The sequence below is a fragment of the Chiloscyllium punctatum genome, chromosome 11 (assembly GCF_047496795.1).
Source record: "Chiloscyllium punctatum isolate Juve2018m chromosome 11, sChiPun1.3, whole genome shotgun sequence".
Taxonomy (NCBI): domain Eukaryota; kingdom Metazoa; phylum Chordata; class Chondrichthyes; order Orectolobiformes; family Hemiscylliidae; genus Chiloscyllium; species Chiloscyllium punctatum.
Window position 1 is genome coordinate 23,772,672 of NC_092749.1, and position 21,928 is coordinate 23,794,599.

At 40.6% G+C, this 21,928-nt stretch overlaps 1 protein-coding gene across 1 annotated transcript in view; it reads left to right on the forward strand.

Annotated features, from left to right (window-relative positions):
* Window positions 1–4,645: 4,645 nt before the first annotated feature.
* Window positions 4,646–21,928, forward strand: part of LOC140482827 (proton-coupled folate transporter) — a 94,218-nt gene continuing 76,935 nt past the window's right edge. Inside the window, exons 1-2 of the mRNA XM_072580501.1 lie at window positions 4,646–5,207; window positions 20,381–21,113. Of these exons, the coding sequence (XP_072436602.1) occupies window positions 5,106–5,207; window positions 20,381–21,113 (835 nt within the window). The 5' untranslated portion in view covers window positions 4,646–5,105. The remainder of the gene's footprint in view (window positions 5,208–20,380; window positions 21,114–21,928) is intronic.

Genomic DNA, 21,928 nt, shown 5'->3' on the forward strand with positions numbered 1-21,928 from the left:
GCAACACTTATGTACTCCAGTTGAGAATGAAAATTAGCCCTTTAGTACACATTTCCCAGTAGAGGTCATTAGATAGTAATCAGGAAAATGAAACATGGGTTGATTTTGTTTTATTAAAAAATGTATCCCTTTCCTGGCCCTGAGGCATGGAGTCCAATTGTAGCTTACTGGCTGATGTCCAGAAAATAATCAGATAACTCAATAAAAAAATATGGAACCCCTTTGGTCTTTATGGTTCAAAAACAAAACACATCAAGTATTTACCCGCTAGACAATTGAGGGAGCTTGTTCACTGATTTTAAAATGAACTCAAACAATCCACAAAGTAAATTGTAAGAAGAGTAAGGCATAATCCATAGTTTGACAAGCTCTGGTGTCAAATTAATGTTAGTGTGTGGGGAGTAATAAAGATCCATTTTGGTTTGGATATTTGATAACGTTGAGGACAATAAACAGCCCAAGCAAATGCACTGAGTAATGTCATCACGTGTTTACCTCACCAAATGCAACCTCTCAAATTGAGCTGCAATTTGTTTTTTTTAAGCAAGTCCCAAACCCATGACTTCCTGAACCTAGGAGGGGAGGTCAGCTGGAAGTAAGTTGAAGAACATCTGCTGATATCACAGTTTCCTACGTTGCTGTTCATTCAAAATGATGGAAGCTCCTACCTAATTGCACTATGTTTCAAGAAGACAAGTTTAGCATTCTTGAGATTTTTCTGCTGGAAGAAATCAAGCAGGACCAAACCTCCATTCTGATGCTAGCCACAGGGAGTTGTGACCTTGTAGAAGGAGGACAATTAAGAGACTATTTTTGCATTTGATGTCCAATTAAGCACAGTGGTCAGCGAAGAGAGAGGCCAAAGATCTGAATGACCAGCAGTACCACTGGGAGACATGTACTCCTGAGGCAGACAGGAGACTGCAATATCCATAATAATGGAGGCAATCTCTGAAGCCCTCTGGTTTCAGGCCTACTTTGTATTGGGAGGTAGATGGGGGTGGGGTGGGTGGGAGGAGGGATTATTGGAGACGTTTGAAAACATCTCCACAAGATTTGAATGTGGCTGTGGCTTTTGGCCCTCGCAGTTCAGTGTTGGGACAGGGGTGTTGATTTAGAGGAGCCATCAATTACATTCTGGCCAGAAACTGGAGGCCACTTTCAGGTACATGCAGATCTTTGGTCTTTGAATTGGAAGGACCTGATGGTGGCATTCCATTCCCTCCACCAATTGGCCACTGGTCAATGTTGTATCTAATTGCTAAACAGGGCTGGCATCTCTTGCAAAATAGTTCAATAGTGTTGTGCCTTTGGACGGTTGGTATCACTATTCTTGTTTTGGTACTGGTCTATGGGCAGTTAGTAGTTTGCAATGAATCATTAGGAATTTTCACCAGATGTTTGACCTTAAGTATCAAGATTGTTACACAACAGTAACAAGAGCAGTTTACACGAACCATTGTAGTAGTTAGCTTATACTAATACTAGGTTAAAATGATAGATACATCTCCTCAGAGACAAAGACTGGACTTTTGGCTGACTCACAGCTGCAGACTAACAGACTCACCAAGTAACAGGGAGAAAGTGAGGACTGCAGATGCTGGAGACCAGAGTTGAAAAGTGTGGTGCTGGAAAAACACAGCAGACCAGGCAGCATCCGAAGAGCAGGAGAATCGACGTTTCGGGCATAAGCCCTTCTTCAGAAATGAGGCTGGTGTGCCAAGCACGTGGAGGTAAAAGGTAGGGGGGGGTGGGAATTTGGGGGAGGGGCACTGGGAATACAATAGGTGGAAGGAGGTGAGGGTGAGGGTAATAGGCCGGAGAGGGGGTGGGGGTGGAGAGGTCGAGAAGAAGATTGCAGGTCAAGAGGGCGGTGCTGAATCCGGGGGTTGGGACTGAGATAAGGTGGGGGGAGGGGAAATGAGGAAGCTGGAGAAATCTGTGAATGTAGATTTCTCCAACCAGAGGCTGTTATTGTTAGATGGAGCTGCACCTTTTTGACCCTCTTGCCTTATACAAGTCACCACCAGAGTGATATACATTGCTGTATTGACCCCAAACTGAGGAGATCACTTAGAGGCAGGAACTCATTGGCAAGCAAAACCAGACATTATCTTCAGATTTTACAACGGATTCTTTCTCCAAACCCATCTCCAACCCAGGACTGGATAGATTTCCCTGTGCAGTTTTATTTCTCTGTCCATCCAGACTGTCAGTCCTGTTGAGCTTTCTCTGTTTTTATTTCAGAATTTCAGCATCTGCAATATTTTGCTTTTGCTAAGAATGACGTTAACTGCTCGTGATTTGAAAACAGCTGATTCAAGGGCAATTGACGCTCGCGGTTCCCCATTGTTGTTAAGTACACTGCAATGTTGAGGAATGTGCTATTCATTGCTGTGATCCTCTTTGGCACTTAGTCATAAATATTGAAAGAAGTGGTCCATTCACAGCACAGACATTGTTCTGCTGTATTTCCCAATCTATCACCCTCCAAGATATTATACTGTAACAAAGCATTCTTCATGCCCTCTTTCACCCTTATTCAACACAGCCCCCTCCTCATTTCTGCTTTGCTTAGCCAGTCAGAGCAGAAGGTAATTGTGAGATTGTGCTCAAAATGTGGAAGTCTGAACTTTTAGAAATAGGAAGTGAGAGGAAATGTTGAATGATCCAATTGTGTGATAAACCTATATATATTTTTCTTCTAAATTCTCACAGGCATCACAGAAAGATGATGCAGCAACTTACAAACATCAAGCTGCTGAGCTATACAGAACTCAGGGTCAAACTAAGGGAAAAATACTACATTCAAATGTTGAACATTTAAGATCTCCAAAATATTATTGAGCTTTGGAGAAGTTAAAACAATTTTTTTTATTATCCAATAATGTACTAGCATCTAAGTACAAATTTTAAAAATTGTTTGTGCCTTTTCCCACTCTGAGCCTTTCTAGCATATTCCATCCTGATCTCAATGTTATGAGCCCTGCTCATTTTTCGTATAAGGAGAAAGATCATTAAACGTTTGCAGCTTTCAGAACATCACTGCTGCAGCCTTACAAGGGAGGTGTGGTGCAGGATATGTTGAAGATGGTGTTTAAAAATACAGGCCAGAATTTAATGCTCCCTAAATAGGTGCTGTCCAATGATTGAAAAATTGTTGGGAAACATGTATCCCTTCTTTGGGGCCAACCCGACTAAACTGAGCGTCACAGGAAGGCCTCTGATTCCCATTTAATTCTGGAGGCTGTAACTAAATTCTCGTGGGCTCTGGCATAATTGGTGTCAATCGTCTCATTAATGAGCCTAATTGAGTGTGCAGGCAAGTTTCTCTCATTGGGCTCTTTCCACCTCCAACTTAATTATGGGAGGTTTTCCTGTTGCCAGGAGACAGACTCATGTTTTTTCCCCCCGCAATTAAGTGGGCCTGGCCACCTTCTGCCCTGCCATTAAATTCCACCCATCATACATGATAATTCAGGTCAAAGAGAAATAGAGGGAGCAGACAGCTTAAAAAGAATTTAGCTGAAAGACATTCAGAAGTAATTGACGTGCACAAGATATGCTGAGAGCAAAAAGACAAAAGAGAAATGAACCAAAAGAGGAAAAACAAATGGCTCAAAATTGAAGAAAGGCAGTAAGACAATTAGTTAGATAAGATGTCAAAAGTAGATTAAATAGTTCTTTCTAAATTTTGTAAAAAGTGGTTGATTCTAACATGTTTCCTTGTGATCAGTGCAGAACTGGGGATCACCCTTTTGGGACAGAGGTGAGGGTGTTTTCCTTTCTATCAGATGGTTTGGAACATTCTGCCTCGTAATGTGATGGCTTAAGGGACATCAAGTATTTTTAAGGTGGGGAGATACTTTCTTGTAAGTTGACGGAATGATTGGGAACTGGAGGTAAATGGGAATGAATTTGAACACAAGCAGGTCACTATAATTTCATTAAATGGTGAGGCTGAAGGGATTGAATGGCCTATTTCTGCATCTATTTTGTATGTTTTGTATGTTGAAGGGTGGTCTACACTACTGTGAAAGGAAGGATAACAATATTTCCAAGTCTAAATTGGCATACTTTGTGGAATTGGTGCAATTTTGTAATTAGTTTTATAAAAACTGTCTATTAGGAATGGGTTTATAATTAGGGCCAGTGTTATGAATTAGGATTGCAACCTTCTTCAACTGCTTAATTAATAATTAATCTTTAAACCATTGTAAATTCTATTCCTCACCTTTTAAGACAACAGGCAAGTAAACTCTGCAGTGAGAGATCGACAAATCATTGTCAATGTCTGGCACAAGTCCAAAACAAGATTCAAAAAACCAACAATAGGTATAGAGGAGGAGTGATGTTCGAATAAATTAATTACATTTGTCTATAGCCTCCTGATAATATAGCTCTTCTTAATTTTCATTTTCATTCGTTAAGCGTTAACCTCATTCTGAAAATAAATTGGAAGCTCTGATTACGTGCCTATTTTGTATACAATATAGAGTGACTACTGTAATACCAAGGAAGGGATGATGTTTGCAGGAGTGCATACAATTCAAAAGTATACATGCAGAAAATCGTGTCCATCCTTTCGAGAGTGCCAAATTGGTTAAAACTGGAAATCTTTGCAACCGAAGTGAGTCAGAATCGACACAGGGGTGACATTTCGCACGATTGATCTGCGTGCACGGACGCGGGGACACACCTCTCTGGAGTCCCAGCCCGATGACAGAAGAAGAAAAATCGCAATATTCCCCGTGATTTTAAAATCCGCCCATCAAAGTGGAACGACGGCGTGCAACGCCCAACGGATGTGGTGGAGGAGCGGCCAGGCATGTCTCGTGGAGATATTGCAATTGGGGGGGAGCTCTGCCTTCCACTGTTCCAGCTGAGGGACAAACTGGGCACGCTCAGGTGTGGCCAGGTGTTTACCTGCCCGTGCGCCCCGCCCACGCACCCTGCACCTGTTCACTCCCCCAGACCTTCAGTCATTCTCATGTGACAGCCTCACCCCGAGACTGGTTCAACTTCAGAAAACGCTTCACGACTCAAATTTTGTTTTACCACTACCTCTTAGTGTTCTCCAAAAAAAAACCCCCACTGAGACCAGAATGAATCCAAGGACCATTGTCACGGTGGAGCCGGTAATCTTTTTGTATTTGGCATCAACCTTCCTAAACGCTTTCGCTTTGCAGAGGCTGGTATTGATGAAGGTGGGTTGTAGGTTAAATGTGCATTTTCTGTGTTTTATTTTGTGTGAGTGGGGTGTAGTTTCCTGGCAGTTGCTCTAATAACTTGCTGTTCTTTTCCCCCTCTTTGACTGGTTGCTGGTATTTTACCCTGCCTTTGTAGCTAGGAAAGATCAGCTCCTGCAAATCAAGTGCCAGGAAGAGTGGTGCCTTTTATTGTTACAGAATTACGTTAGTTGTGACTATTTTTGTGAAGGTCTATAGCCCATACCCTGCTAGCTGTTTGCTGGCTAGCTTTTATCTATTTAGTTAAAACTATGTAAATGCCATTAATTCAGAGTTGTTAGCAGGACCATGTGTCAACCTAGTCCCAAGCATTGTTTTTGGATTTATGGACTCGCACTCGAGCACTCATCTTAAATTATCCAGAAATTCCAGCAGGAAATGATCTACTAATTGATGTTTTCAGAAAATTGTACATCACTTTGGTAGCACCATCTAACATCTATTTCAGTGCATGTTCTATTTCTGCTATTTGTTTTATTCTAACTCTGCAGCTGCGTTAGCAAACCTTTCAAGTTGGCACTTCTAAAATTCTTGAATTGGACTTAAGGCAGGAAGGATCATTCATTTTAGATGCGGGAGACCTGTCTATTAACTTATTTGTGAACAATATAATAATTGCCTTTTCGCAAAGTTATGGAACCAGTTTTGTTGCCTATAAATTCCCAATTCTACTCGTAGTGGGTTGATAGCCATCAGCAATCTTGAAGAAACAGTCTGCATTGGGCCCTCTTCAAAATGATAGGACTAAGTTTGATTAAAGTTGCTCTGCTCAACCTAATAGGCTGAATCAATTTGACCACCTGTTGACTTCATATTTAATTTTTCTTCTTGAGTAATTTGCCCCAAGACAGGGTGCAAAGCAGACATAAATTCTGTAGGCCAAGGAGTCTAATCCCAAATCCATCTCCAACTGGCATGGGGATTGGCTATTGCTTTTGGTGCTAATCTCATCTATGCTAGCCATCTAACCAACTGGCCACCCAAGAAGTCAGAGTTGCTATGGCTACATACATTGCACCTGTGTTATAGCCTGAAGCTACAACTAATGATGATAGAGGCTCTGATTTATTTCTGTCACATGCCTAAACATGAATCTCTCTCACTCTTTCTTAACATCTGCCATTGAGTTATTGGAAGGATTTCCTAATTGATAATCTGTTTGACCACGCCATGAACACAACTACGTTGGGGATCAAGTCCTGGAGTGGGAATTGAACCCAGAGCAGAGCACCTGCCTTAGAGATGCTGCCGACTACTATTCATACTTAATGGGACTGATGAGTTTGAATACACCCCAATGTCATTTCCTTAATTTCTTTCATTTAAATATTTTTCTTAGGGGAAATCTAGAACTAGGGTGCAGAGTTTCAAAATAAGGTGGTTTTCATATAATATGGATAAGAAACAATGCTGAACACCTGCAAATAGTCAATATCAACTTGCACATTACTTTTTTCAGAGGGTTATGTTAATCATTACAATTCTGTACCCCAGACTAAAGTGAAGGCTAGGGCTGAAGATGAAGTTTGATGTTCTGATCTATTACAGAGTTGAGGGTTTTAAAGTAAAAAATCTGGGCAGATTGTCTCTTTTACTTTTCAATGATCAAGCCGTTCATTATCTTTTTAAATGACTCCAGTGTTCACTCCTGTTCCTATTAATTATGTTCTTTTGTGACAGCAGGTACACCCCTTGTTAATATTAATAGTCATTTTAGTGATTTGTGCTGCCTCCTTCTCCCTGCACTGTTATTTCTTATATCCGGCTGCTACGAACAGTAAACAGTACTCTTCCTTCTTTGGTTCATATTATGCTGTTTCTTCAGCCTTGTGCTGCTCCTTCCCAGCCTCTTTTATTTTAAAGCACTTCCAACATGTGCATATAGACCTGAACCTCTGCTGAACCAATTTTAACAGCCATCTGTATTAATAATCTGTTACCTAATGCTGTGTTCTCTGGTAAATTATTTTGGATATTAACTAATGTTTGTTCTGCAAGTTACATTTATTCTGCTTTAGCTGCCATTTATCTTTGTGATTTGGAACTTTCCTAAAGTGTTTTGCTCTGCAGGAATGTCATTCAACTACTTGTGCTTGAAATTACACCTTGAAAGAGCTTTCATGTAGTTGCGTTCCCCTGACACTTTGCCTTTTTTTTAACTAAATAATTATATGTTTTAAGATGTTGCAAATTTTGTACTGTACATTTCTCCACATTAAGTTTCATGTGATATCTGCCCCATCAATGATTAAAATGCTTCTTCCTCCTTCTGTACAGGTTTGTTTCAACTTCTCATTTTGTGTTATCCATTTTGACAGTGTGCAAAGCACAAATCCAGATGATTTCCTAATGTGGATTTCTGGACAAATGTTCCCTTTAAAATTTAGCTAATGTGTACACCTGTGACTTTCGGTGTGCGGCCAGGCCCATGCATTATTTGGTCCTCTCTCTGATGTAAATTTCTGTAGTTGCTTAGCTTATAATAAATCTGCAACTCTCTCAGCATAATGGGATCATTGTTCTGACCTTGGTTGACAAATGTCCCTTGACCAGTAACATTTGTTTGCTGCCCTTTAGTCGACTTCTAATCCGTGCTGCCATATTTCCTTTCCTTTTTTTGACATCGGACAAATTTCTCAAAATCCTCGAGGCCTCACTGAGGAAGTGTCACCCGACCTGAAACATTAACTCTGATTTTTTTCTTCACAGATGCTGCCTGACCTGCTGAGCTTTTCTAGCAACTTATGTTTTCGTTTCAAATTTACAGCATCCGCAGGTCTTCAATCCTCAATCAGGGAACTCATTTAGTCAGTGAGCAAAGTAATAACCCTTTCTTATCAATTCATCAACAAAGACATCAAACTACACATCAACTATTTACTCATTACAAGAACATAACTATTACTTAAACATTGAGCAAATAAACAATGAATAAAAATCTATTAGTTGCAGACAGGGTCAGATAGTTTTTTGAATAATAAATAATCAAACTACATACCAAAATGAATATCAGAAGTTATATGGCAAGTTCGGTGTATCACTGTGTGGTTTAGCATTTAACTAGGTTTTTTTTTTGCAACTTAAATCATAATTTAAAACACATTAAAGATTGGTAAGATTGAACTAGGTTTAATTTCTTACCCAACAAATTTAACATAATTTGTTAGATTCAGATCTCTACAATAGACTGGCTGCATTCTGGTGGTTAACAATGTTTTCAGAGCATATGTGACCTTGGCCTTATGGGCAATGTGGTCAGATTGATCATGTTCAGCTGAAACCATGGTATTAGGTTCTGGGACATAGGGTTGGTGAATCCCTCAGTAATGGGTTTATCCTGTAATCCGACTGAACTCATCATGCACACGAGTGACACTATCTGATCAAAATGGCTTAACTCTCGTCCTCCTTTATCTCTGAACACTTGTATGCATTGCAATTACCTCTGCCTGTGAGTGGCCGATATAGCCTTTATCATTTAACTTGGTAACCTCTCTTAGACTGTTTCATGAATATATTTTGTAAAGCTGACCACCATAGGAAACTGGGGGTGAAAAAACTGATATTCTAACTAACTAAAAGAATCTGTGAATTGTGCTAACTATTCACTTAAGTAATGTCTTAAGGTTAAAGAAAAAAAAACTCCTTTCCATCCAGTTGGCCATTCTGAGTGGTACATTGCAGAGGGGGTCATAAGTCATCTGTAATAAAAAGAAAGGTATGAATTCCTGTACTTGCCAAGTTTCACTTTTATGCATTCATTTCTCAGACTTTTTATTCAAAAATCCTATACAGGACCGATTCAGGCCCTTCTTTGGCTTATGCCCGATACGTCGATTCTCCTGCTACTTGGATGCTGCCTGACCTGCTGCGCTTTTCCAGCAACACATCTTTCAGCTCTGATCTCCAGCATCTGCAGTCCTCACTTTCTCCTGATGTATCCCATCGTACGCCATGCTCCTGCCCCCAATCCTAACAAGAATCATACTTTTGTTGCCTTTTTAATAATTGGAGAAAAAAATTTGTTTAAATAAATCTGTGTTCTCGTGAACTTTATTTCCTAGTATTCAGCTCAAATGTGGACTCCTTTTTGTCTAGCCACCTTAGGCTGAAATGCTATTTGAGATCACTTTTCAGCCAATTATAATCCTGGATAGATGACGTGCTGCAAGGATTCAATTTTAATTTTGTTATCGCCCACCACAGACTCGTGTGTACTGTACTCCAAAAAATGACAAATCACTCAGCTTATTATTTCCAGAGCAAAAGTTTTGAGAGATTTAGGCACAAAGAAATTAATGGTACAGAAACCAGAGTGAATCACACTGTTGATTGTACCACTCAAAGGAAAGCCAGCACTGTTTCCATGAGTTTATTTCATGTCCTAATGACCCTTTTCTTTATTTATTTATTTATTTATTTATTTATTTATTTATTTATTTATCCATCCCATCCCCTTATTTTCCTTTCGTGTTGACCTTATGCCAATAATTCCTCTCCATTACTTTATTAAAATGTCTTTCAAACTAAAACCGAAAATGCAGGAGGAAGTCAATATGCTAGTTGGTGTCTGTTTGAGAAAGAGTTGATGTTTTAGATCAATGATATTTCATTACAGCTTGCTTTCCATCAGCCAGTACTGTTTGCTCTCATTTAACCAACTTCCTATTCATGCTGCTGGATTGTCTTTAATACAATGGGCAGAATTTAATGCCCGCCCTTGTAGTGAGTTTTGTCAATGGCCTTCCCCCATTATTGCCACTTCTCTCCACCGCCCCCTCCTGCCAAAACAAAATCCAGTGTCAATTCAGTCTCTGAACTGGTTAACTAATGCCCACTTGAAGGCCTGATTCTGCAAATGTTAGTGTTAACTCAGTGGGAGGAAGGATTGCATGTGGGGAGCATGGCAAGTGAACCTGTGTCAGGTTGTTTATGGGCCCTTGGTAGATACCCCTTATTCAAAAGTGCTTGTTATTCAATAGAGCCCAGGTATCAGGAATTGGTGTGCACATAGAGCCACCTCTTTCCCTTTGCTAACGACACTGTGACTCCTACCCTGCAACCACCCCATCCCACCATTTGTGAGATTCAGCAATAACCCAGCCACCCTGGGTTCAGGACAGCTGCTGGCATGTCATGGGTTGGCAAGGACACTGATCAATGCATCTTTTTTAAAAAAAAAAAGACTATCTTGGTTAGCAGACAAGGCCCACGTTGTTTCACTTAAATACAGCCTAACGTATCTCAATTTTATCAACTCGTCTTCTTTGTGATGAAGAGCTCTTTGAATGTCTGTGTTCACAACATCCATTGCATTTGATTTATCAAAATACTGTTTTATTTCTTCCAAGAGTTTAAAAAATTCTCAGATGTAACTTTGTAATTTACAGATTTAGTAAGCTAAAAATTCCAGGAAGGACAGAAGTATTTATTTTTTTGGCCTGGTAGTCCAAGATTGAATGGTCAATCAAGCCAGTTCAAAGACAGAGTTGTACTTTTGGTGCCTAGAATTGCTTAGTGACTCACGTTTTGTATCTCATCCAGGTCATTAGTGTACATGATTGGTATTTTAACCATTCTTAATCTGATTAGTCATTGGACCAAACTTCCTGGCTTATCTGTGGATCAGTAGGACTGCCTGTAACTGGCTGACAGCCAGGTTTGGCTCATATCCTGTACTCTAACAAATGTAAACTGCTTCTGTCTTAATCTTTATAATGATACATATATTTCCAAGTCATTGTGATGAAGTTGGTAACTTTTTTGCATAAGTTTTGACTTAGTAGTCATCTTTACCACATCACCGATTTTAGGAAGGTTAATTGCCTACTCTAGCCAAAGTTGATGCAAAGTCAACTATTTAACTGGTTGGAGGAGAAAGTGAGGACTGCAGATGCTGGAGATCAGAGCTGAAAATGTGTTGCTGGAAAAACGCAGGAGGTCAGGCAGCATCCAAGGAGCAGGAGAAGAAGGGCTCATGCCCAAAACATCGATTCTCCTGCTCCTTGGATGCTGCCTGACCCACCTGAGCTTTTCCAGCAACACCTTTTCAGCTCAGTATTTAACTAGTTGGTTTGGAGTCTTAACATGATTTTCAAAAATAGGCACGTTTTGTGATTAGAACAGAAAGGAAACTGGAAAACCTCAGTATGGGGGTATAATTTGTGGAAATGAACAGTGTGAATGTGCAAGGTTTACATCTTTATCAGCCCAATGTTTCAGCCTGTACCTGCCCCAATAAGTTTATTTCCTCTATATCAACTTCATTCTTTCTCCCTTGTACTGTCCCTTACATCATCAACTCTTTCAATGCCTTCAGTCACTTCAGCAATTTACAGTTTATTGGCCTCAGCCACTGCCTCTTTGTTAGGATGTCCAATTGCTCTGCACCTCCATCCCTTAGTTGGAGAGGCTCGGACACTCCACTTTTTCCTTGAACAGAAGCCCAATCAATCCCCATCCACCATCTCCTCCTGAAGTGGGAGGGGGGAATGATGGCGACCCTCTCTTCCCGTAGGCCCCTACGCACCTGAAAGTGCTCTATGTCAGAGCTTGTTTTCACTCGAGCAGTTTCTCATTCAATTTCTTTCATTCCTCCAAATAAAAGTTGTTGCTATGGTTACCCATGTGGTTGTGCCTACGTTTTTGGAGTATAAATAGAACACCTATTCCAGTCCTCTTTTGGAAGGCCCCACCTTCTCTTTATCCAGTACATTGATGACAGTAATGACCATATTGGTGCCTTCTTCTCAGGCCTTAAACTGGAAATTTTCATTAACTTTGTTTCCAATTTTCACACTTTCCTCTCTTTTTACCAGGCTTGCCATTCACTCTTCTGCTCCCTACCTTTACTTCTGTCTTAAATTTTTTGGCGATTAACATTGAACATAATGCAAACCCACAGTCTCTCCTAACTACACAGATGGCACTATCTCACGTCTTGCTTCTGGTGAAGACTCCATTCCATTTTCCCAGTTTCTCCATGCCTGTTGTATCTGTTTTGATGATGCTGCCTTTCACATCAGTGCTTCCTACATGTCTTAACTTTTCCAAAACATTTCGAATGATTCCCACAGTGTATTGGTTGACTGGGCCTTCCAGCCTGCCCAAACTATTTCATGCACCTCTGCTCCCTTCCCTTCCCTTCCCCCTCCCTCTCGGAACCATGATGGGGTTGATCTTGTCCTCACCTTTGTGTCACCACCATTTGTATTCAACATATCACCTTCTTACGTTTCTGCCAATGGCACCATCGAAAATATTGTCCTTGTTCCTTCCTTTCAGCATTCTCTAGGAGGCGTCCCCTCTGACCCTACCTGCCTAGATTACTTATAATACTGCTTTCCTTCCCTTTGACCCCTTACCATGCAAGCATAGATGATGTACCACTGTCCTTTCACCTTTGCCCTTATTATTGTCCAAGATCCCAAACATGTTTTGCAAGTGAAGTAACAATTTCTCGTACTACTTTTAAATTTGGTATCTTAATTCATTACTCACAATGTGGCCTCTTTTATGCTGGAGACCCAGTACCCTGACTGGGTAATCTTTTTGCTGAATGCGTTCATTCAATTTACAAATATGACCTCCAGCTTCTGGTTGCTTCTCATTTTAATTCTCCAGCTTACTCCCATGTTATCCTTTCTGTCAATGGTCTGCTATGTGTTCCAGTGGTGCAAACTCAGGAAACAACACATTACCTTTGGCACAGCACTCTACAGCCTTGTGAACTCTACAACTTTAACAACTTTAGGTCATAAAATCTGCCACCATCTGATTGTAAATGTTTTGTTTTTTTGTGTTGACCTGGTGATTTTATTTTCCTTTATCTCTATTTCTTTATGTTGCATTCCAGTGTTTCTCACGCAGCAACTCACCTTATTTGAACACAACCTTTGTTTCTTCATGATATCATTACCACTGTTTTGGCTGTTACTTCATGAAATCTTTTGCTATTTCATTCCCCTGGCCTCCATGTCACAAGTAGTCTCCTTATGTTTTTGTTTCTATCTCTCACCTGATTCCCATAATTCAATCCCTACTTTTCTTCAAGTCTGATTTAAGGGTATCAGCTGACCTATTAACTTTGTTTCTTTCCACAGATGCTGTCTGACCTGTGAGTTTTTCCAGCCAATTCTCTTTTTTTATTTTAATTGTTCTTTAAGATTTCCAGCAAACAATGTTTTGCAAAAACATTGCCAAAAGCTGGAGCATTAAAATGAGAAGCAACCAGAAGCTAGAGGTCATACTTGTAAATTGAATGAATGCGTTCAGGAAAAGGATTACCCAGTCTGGATACTGGGTCCCCAGTATAACGGAGACCACATTGTGAATAATGAATTCAAGATACCAAATTTAAAGAAGTATGAATAAATTGTAACTTCACTTGCAAAAAAATGTACTCAGTAATTTGGCTGTTGTTAAGCTTCCCGACATCTTGAGGCAAAGCTGGATGCTCATGAAGCTTTGGGAATGGACACTTTGCTCTGGCACCTCCAAGAAATAAGCATTGAAATAAACTTAAGTAAAAGAAAAGTAATGCAAAAAATATAACAAGTTGGATTTTATGATGTTCATAATGGCACAACCTTTGGTGTTTGCTGGTTTAAATGGATTATTGATGACATCAAATTTTGGAGATTACACATGGAGAGATTAACATGAGAATCCAGAGGTAGCTGTCAGTGATTGTACACTTCTCCAAAGGGTGAATTTATGAAATTCTAGATGGTAATGGTCGTAGGTTTAGTAGGTGTTTTCTAAGATGATTCGGTGACTTAGTGTGGTGCATCTTGTAGATGGCACTCAATGTTGTTACTGAACTCTGGAGAGAGTGAATATTCGTGTGATAATCTAGTGGGCGTTTTTGTCCTGGATGTTGTCAAGCTTCTTGTGGTGTTGGAGTTGCATTCATCTAGGCTCCTCTGACTTGTGCCTTTTGAAGATTGTGTGGGCAGGTTTTAGGGAGTTGGGAGTTGAGTTTCTCACTGCAGGATTCCTAGCCTCTGACCTGCTCTTAACATGACAGTGTATACTAGGTGGCTAGTCTATTTCTAGTCAATTGTATGTTGCCAGGATGTTGATAATGAGTTCAGTGATGGTAATGGCATTGAATGTCAAGGGTCGATGGTTAGATTCTGACTTGTCATTCCCCGGCACTTGTGTGGTGTGAATATCACTTGCCACTTGTCTGCCCAAGCCTGGATATTGACCAAGTCTTGCTGCTTTTGGGCAAGGGCTTTTCAGTACCTGAGAAGTTGTGAATGGTGCTGAACATTTTACAATCATCAGCAAACATCCCCACTTCTGATCTTAGAGGTTGTGTCATTGATGAAGCTTCTGCAAACAGTTTGGCCTTGGACATTCCTCTGAGTAACCCCTGCAGTGATGACCCGAAACTGAGGTGACTCCCCTCTAATGACCACAACCATCTTTCTATGTGCCAGGTTTGACTCCAAGCAACTGAATCTTCTGATTTCCATTGCCTCCCATTTTGCCAGGGTTCCTTGATGCCACACTCAGTTGAAAGCAGCCTTGGTGTCAAGGGTAGTTGTTCTCCCCTCATTACCTGGAGTTCAGTACTGTCCGTTTTTGAATTAAGGCTGTAATGGGTTTAGGAGCATAGTAGTCTTGGCAGAACCTAAACTCCGTGTCAATGAGCAGGTTATTGCTAAGCAACTGCTGCTTGATAGCGTTGCTGATAATACATTCCCTGATAATCTAGTGTAGACTGATGGAGCAGAAATTGTCAGGGTTGAATTTGTCCTGATTTTGTGCACCAGATATGTCTGGGCAATTTTTCAAAACTTGTCAAGTAGATGCTAGTGTTGGGAGCTATATTAGAACAGTTTAGTTAGGGGTGCAGCAAATTCAGGAGAACGCTCCTTCAGGACTATTGCTCGTACGGTTTCAGGGCCCATATACTTTGCCGTATGCAGCGCCTCAATTATATGGAGTGAATGAATTGGCTTGAAGGTACATTGGTATCTAGGGTCCTCTGGAGGAGGTCAAGATCTATCGTTCACTTGAAAACAATCATTGGCCAGGAGTGCCCGGTGTCTCAGCTTTACTGTTTACACTGATATGCTAGTCACTTCCATCATTGAGGGTGGGGATGTTTTGTGGAGGTTCATCCTCCAGTGAGTTGTTTAATTGACAACCACCATTCCAAGTGGGTATGGCAGGACTGCAGATCTGACCTGTTGGTTGTGGAATTATTTAGCTCCTCTATCACTTGCTGCTTATGCTGTTTGGTGTGCAAGTTGTCCTGTGTTGTAACTTCAAGTTGAGGCATCATTTTAAGGTATGCCTGGTGCTGCCTCATGCTGCCTCTGGCATGCTCTCCTGCATTCCTCACTGAACCACAGTTGGTCCCCTAGCTTGATGGTTATGGCAGAGTGGCTGATATGTCTTACCATGACATAACATTACATATTGTATTGCAGCAAAGTTCTGTTGCAGTAGGTGGCCCTTGTGGATGCCCAGTTTTGAGTAGTTCAAAGTCCATCCCAGATAGCCCAGTGGTAGTGTCAGACAATATGATGGAAGTTGTCCTCCATGTAAAAACAGGGCTTCATATCCATAAGGACAGTAGTAAAGCTTAATGATATTGACATGGACAGATGCATTTGTGGCAGGCTGAGGAGGACAAGGTCAAATGTTTTTTTCTTTTTTTTTTGTTGTTTCCTACAACACCTGCAGTTTTGTCCTTCAGGACTTGATACACTTGGTCATAGTGGTGCTGTTGAGCTACTCTTGATTAGTGTTAAAGTGCCCTACCCAGAGTACATGCTGCACCCCTGACACAGTCAGTGCTTCCACCAACATGAGGAGAACTGATTCATCAGTCAAGTGGATCTGGTGTGTGGTAATCAGGAAGTTTCCTTGTCCATACTTTCTCAAATGCTATGATATTTCATGAGGTCCAGAGTTCAATGTTGCTGCCTCCCAGGCTAACTATATACCTCTGCTGGATCTGTTCAGCCAGTAGGGCAGGATGTATCCAAAGATGATGATGTCATTGTCTGGGACTTTGTTTGTAAGATATGATTTAGTGAGTATAACTATGTCAGACTGTAGTTTGACTTGTCTATGAGCCAGCTCTCAATTTTGGAATTTGACCTCCTGTTAGTACGGGGGACTCTGTACAGCAGACAGGGCTGAGTTTGTCATTGCTGTTTCAGGTACTTTAGTCAATGCCAGGTGTCTGTTTTTGGTTTCATTCTTTTTTGAGACTTTGTGGCTGATACTATTATCTGGCTTGCCAAACCATTTCAGATGGTAGTTAAGAGTCAACCACACTGCTGTGGGCCTGGAGTCTTGTGTAGACCAAACCAGGTAAGAATAGAAGGTTTTATTCCCTAAGAATGTTAGTGAACCAGATGGAATCTTATGACAGTTACCAAAAAACCATTGTCATAGTCATAGAGATGTACAGCAGAGAAATAGACCATTCAGTCCAACTCGTCCATGCCAACCAGATATCCTAATCTAGTCTAATTTGCCAGCACTAAACTTAAATCCCTCTCAACCCTTCCTATTCACATACCCATCCATGTGACTTTTAAATGCTGTAATAATACCAACCTTCACCACTCCCTCTGGCAGTCCATTCTGAACCCACTCAAGTTCATTAAACTTTTAATTCCAGGTCTTCATTGCATTCAAATCGCAGAAGTGTCATGTTGGGATTCTAACCCTGTCCCCAGAACATTTTCTGTGCCTCTGGATTACTTGTCCAATGACAATGTTATTACTACATCACCTCCCCATTTTAATGATTTGGTAGTATCTTCTGTTTGAAGTCATACAGATGTACAGCATGGATGGTAATGAACTGGATGGAATTTTATGACCGTTACCACAAAACTATTGTCATAGAATCATAGAGATGTACAGCATGGAAGCAGACATTTCAGTCCAACTTGCCCATGCTGAGCAGGTATTCAAAATTAATCTAGTCCCATTTGCCAGCACTTGGCCCATATCTCTCTCCATTCTTCCTATTCATAATGCATCCAGATGCCTTTTAGATGGTGTATTTGTACCAGCCTGCACCACTTCCTCTGGCAGCTCATACAGGCATCATAATCTGCCTGAAAAAGTTGCCCTTAGTTCCTTTTTTTTTAATCTTTCCCCTCTCACCTTAAATCTATGCTCTCCTAGTTCTAGAATCCTCCAACCCAGGGAAAAGATCTTGTATATTTACCATATCCATGCCCTCATGATTTGATGACATCAATGTCATTTATATCCCTGGTGATTCTCTTAAATTGGTGCCAGATCTAAACCGCTGTTGGAAATATACTCTACAGAGTTCACTGGACCTTTTGTGGATGGCTTACTTTGAGATCAGTAGTAAGTGTAATTTTTGCCACAATATTTAGCACAATATCTACATCAAAATTGGGTTATAGATTTATAACAGCAACCATAGTGCAGCAACAGTCAAAAGTCTGATAATATTATTGACTACTTTAATACCTAAAAATCAAACAAGCACAGAAAACAGCCAAGTTTGTCTGAATTATTACTGGAAATGAATGCTCTGCAATTTGCAAGATGTTGCTGAGTACATTGCATTGAAATGCTGCCTTATCCATAGGACAAAGTATAGTATACTAAAGTGCTGAAAAGAAATAATATGAATTGTTTTGTTCTTCTAATTTGTTTTATTTTAAAAATATATAATTACTATGGTTGTAATAGATACACATGGATGAATGGAAGAAACTACTCTTTTTGAAAATGATCATTTCCAATAAGGCTGGTAGCTTGTTGCTGGCAAAGGAGACTGCATCATGCAAATGAAATTTTTCATATAGGAATGTAGGTCATTCCGTCATTTTGCACCTACTCTGTAATTCAATAAGAGCATGGGTGATTTATTTTGTTTTAAATACCACTTTTCCCATCTATTACTTTGGATTCCCTCATTAAACAAGAATCCATCTACCGTTACCTTAAAAATATTTAATGTCTGCCTCCATTGTGTTCTGATGCAGGGAATTTGAAAATGACACAATGCCCCAAGAGAAAATAATCATTCTGAACTCTCCCCTAAAAGGATGGCATTCTTTGAAAGTGGAGTCCCAGGTAGACAGTAGTGAAGGAGGCATTTGATATGCTTGCCCTTGTTGGTCAGTGCACTGGGTATTGGAGTTGGGAAGTCATGTACAGGATGTTGGTTAGGCCACTTTTGGAATACTGCATGCAATTCTGGGCTCCCTGCTACAGGAAGGATGTTGTGAAATTTGAAAGGGTTCAGAAAAGACTTACAAGAATGTTGCCTTCATTGGAGTTTTGAGCTATTGGACGAGGCTGAATAGGTTGGAACTATCCTCTCTGGAGTGTTGGAGGATGGCCTTTATAGAGGTTTATAAAATCATGAGGGGCATGGACAGGGTGAATAGCTAAGGTCGTTTTCCTGAGGATAGGGGAGTTCAAAACTGGAGGGCATACGTTTAATGTGAAAGGGGAAAAGTTTTAAAAGGGACCTGAGGGGCAACTTCTTCATGCAGAGAGTGGTGCATGTATGCAATGAACTGCCAGAGAAAGTGGTGGAGGCTGGTACAATTACAAGATTTAAAAGGCATCGGCATGGGTATATGAATAGGAATGGTTTAGAGGGGACTGGTCAAATGCTGGCAAATGGGATTAGATTAATTTAGGATATCTGGTTGGCAAGGGTGAGTTGGACCGAAGGGTATGTATCCATTCTGTACAGCTATATGACTCTATTGCCTCATTTTTAAAAGGTACCTCCAGGTTCTGTATTCACCCACAAATAGAAACAACCTTTCCACATCCACCTCGTCAAGCTCATCATACTTCAATCAAGTCACCCCTCGCTTTTCTAGACTCCGGTCTGAGCCCAGTCTGTCTCAGTGTACACTCAAGATGATCCATTCACTTGCGTCAATCTAGTAAACCTCCTCTGAATCTTCGAGTGCACCTTAACAAGACCAAAATTCTGCACAGAATTGAAGATGTGGGTCTCACTAATACCTATATAACTGAAGCATAAAATCTTTACTTTTCTGTCCAATTTCTCTTTTAATAAATGGTAGGATTCCACTAGCTGCCTTAATTATCTGCTGTACTGCATACAGACCTTTTGTGGCTTATACACTGTAACACTTAGATCCATCTGCACCTCTGAATTCTACACTTGTTTTCTGATTTAAATAATACTTTTTCTTCCTGTCAGTGGTTAACTCTTATTTCCCAGTTACGCTCCCATCTGCCAGATTTTTTGCCATTTCAAACTATATCTGTCTGCATCCTCCTTATGTCTTCTTCACAAAACACTTCTCTAGCTATCATGCCTTTGCTCCTTTCATCAAAATCTTTGATATAAATTCTTAAAAATAGGCTGAAGCTCCAGTACAGGACCTTGTGGTACCCCATTCATCACATCCTATTGATCAGAACAAGACTATTATACTCTGCTTTCTGTCAGCCAGCCCATCATCTATCCATACTAATATTACTCCCAACACCACAAATTTCTGCTTTGCACAATAACCTTTTATGTGGCACCTTGTAAAATGTCTTCTGGAAATCTAAGTGCAGTATGTGTGCATGCTCCCCTTGATCCACTCTTTTTATTATTCCTTCAAATAACTCCAATCACCAAATTAAACATGATTTATGTTTCTTAAAGCCATGCTGATGCTTCCCAATTGTCTTGAGACTTACTGAATGCCCAAATGTGACCGCACAAATGATTTGATTCTAACACTTCCCCATGACACACACCACGCCAACTGGATTATAGTTTCCTGTTTGCTGCCTCTCTCCCTTGAATAGAGGGGTTATATTTTGCTACTTTCCAGTCTGGTGGAACCTTTCCAGAATCTAACAAAGTTTTCAAAAGTTTCTTTTGTGTAGACCTGCACAATGTATCTAAACCAAGCTAAATACATAATCAAAATGCTGAATGATTTGGAGATGCCGGTGTTAGACTGGGGTGTACAAAATTTAAAAATCACACAACACCAGGTTATAGTCCAACAGGTTTAATTGGAAGCACACTAGCTTTCGGAGCGACGCTCCTTCATCAGGTGAAAGTGGAGGGCTCGATCGTAACTGAAAGTAGTTAGATGACGTGTTTGTTTTTTTTTTTGCAGATTTGTGAAGACCTATATAATAAAGAGGATATGTGCAGAAATCTGTCTCTTCATCCTGAAGAGTCACTCGTTACCCAGAGCAAAGCTGCCTATGTTCTACTTCTCTACACAGCTGTGTTGACTATTTTGTCCATACCCCCATCAATTTTACTTGGTGCCTGGTCTGATCAAGCAGGTCGCAAACTTGGCATGATATTACCCAGTATTGGTGCATCACTTGGTGGGGCTATATTGATAGTGATGGTGCAGGTTAAGCAAACGTCTGTCTATTGGTGTGTTTTTGCCTCTGCGTTAATAGGGATCTTTGGAAATTATGTTGCCATTTTCCTCAGTGTCTTCAGTTATGTGGCTGACATCACAACAGATGGGAACCGTACTATGCGTATTGGCATTGTACAATCAATGATCTATATTGGGGGGACTGTTGGGTACCTATTGAGTGGATGGCTACTTCAGAATTACACCTTTACACATGTTTTTGGTGTATATTGTGGCTGTCAAGTGATATCTATTTTCTATGTACTGCTGTGGTTGCGGGAGTCAAATCCTGCTGAAAGGGTGCAACTAACTGATGAAATAGCTGTGACAGCTAATGATAGGGTCTTGAAAAAAAGTATATTTTTATATGCTTCAAGAACATGGGGAACGCTTTCAAAGGCGCGTGGAGGACAAGACCGATTGAAGCTTTACTTGATTTTCCTCTGCACCGTCTTGATATACATTTGCAATGCTGGTAAGTTACAAACATGTACATCTGAATTTTTGTTTGTTTTGAGATGGCCGAGTGATAGGCCATCAAAATATTAGTTTGTGTTTCATTTCTTATGGCACCCAATTCCTCAGCCTTTTTAACTATCAACTTATTTATAAATTTTTTTAAAGAACTTGTATTATTATTGATTCGGCAAGTCAAAAGGCTCTCGTGGTCAGTCAATTAAGCCACAGTAAAGTTACCAGTATTTAATTGGCAGGTTGTTGAAGGCTCATGTTATTTTAATTGATTCAGGGATATTATTAAGTCTGAGCAAATTAAATTTAATTAAATGTTTTACTTTGAATATTTATGAGGTTTCCATTGGTAATGGATGAGTTTTTTTTATCTTAAACCTCCTGCTGCCAACTGAATTGGGAACTGTTTTCCCACTGCTGCCGCTTGACCATCAGAACAATTCTTTGACCCTGCCTACAATCTTACTAGGAGAAAGTGAGGACTGGAGATCAGAGCTGAAAATGTGTTGCTGGAAAAGCGCAGCAGGTCAGGCAGCATCCAAGGAGCAGGGGAATCGACATTTCGGGCATAAGCCCTTCTTCAGGAATGAGGAAAGTTTGTCCAGCAGGCTAAGATAAAAGGTAGGGAGGAGGGACTTGGGGGGAGGAGTGTTGGAAATGCGATAGGTGGAAGGAGGTCAAGGTGAGGGTGATAGGCCGGAGTGGGTGTGGGTGTGGGGGCGGAGAGGTCAGGAAGAAGGTTGCAGGTTAGGAAGGCAGTGCTGAGTTCGAGGGATTTGACTGAGACGAGGTGGGGGAGGGGAAATGAGGAAACTGGAG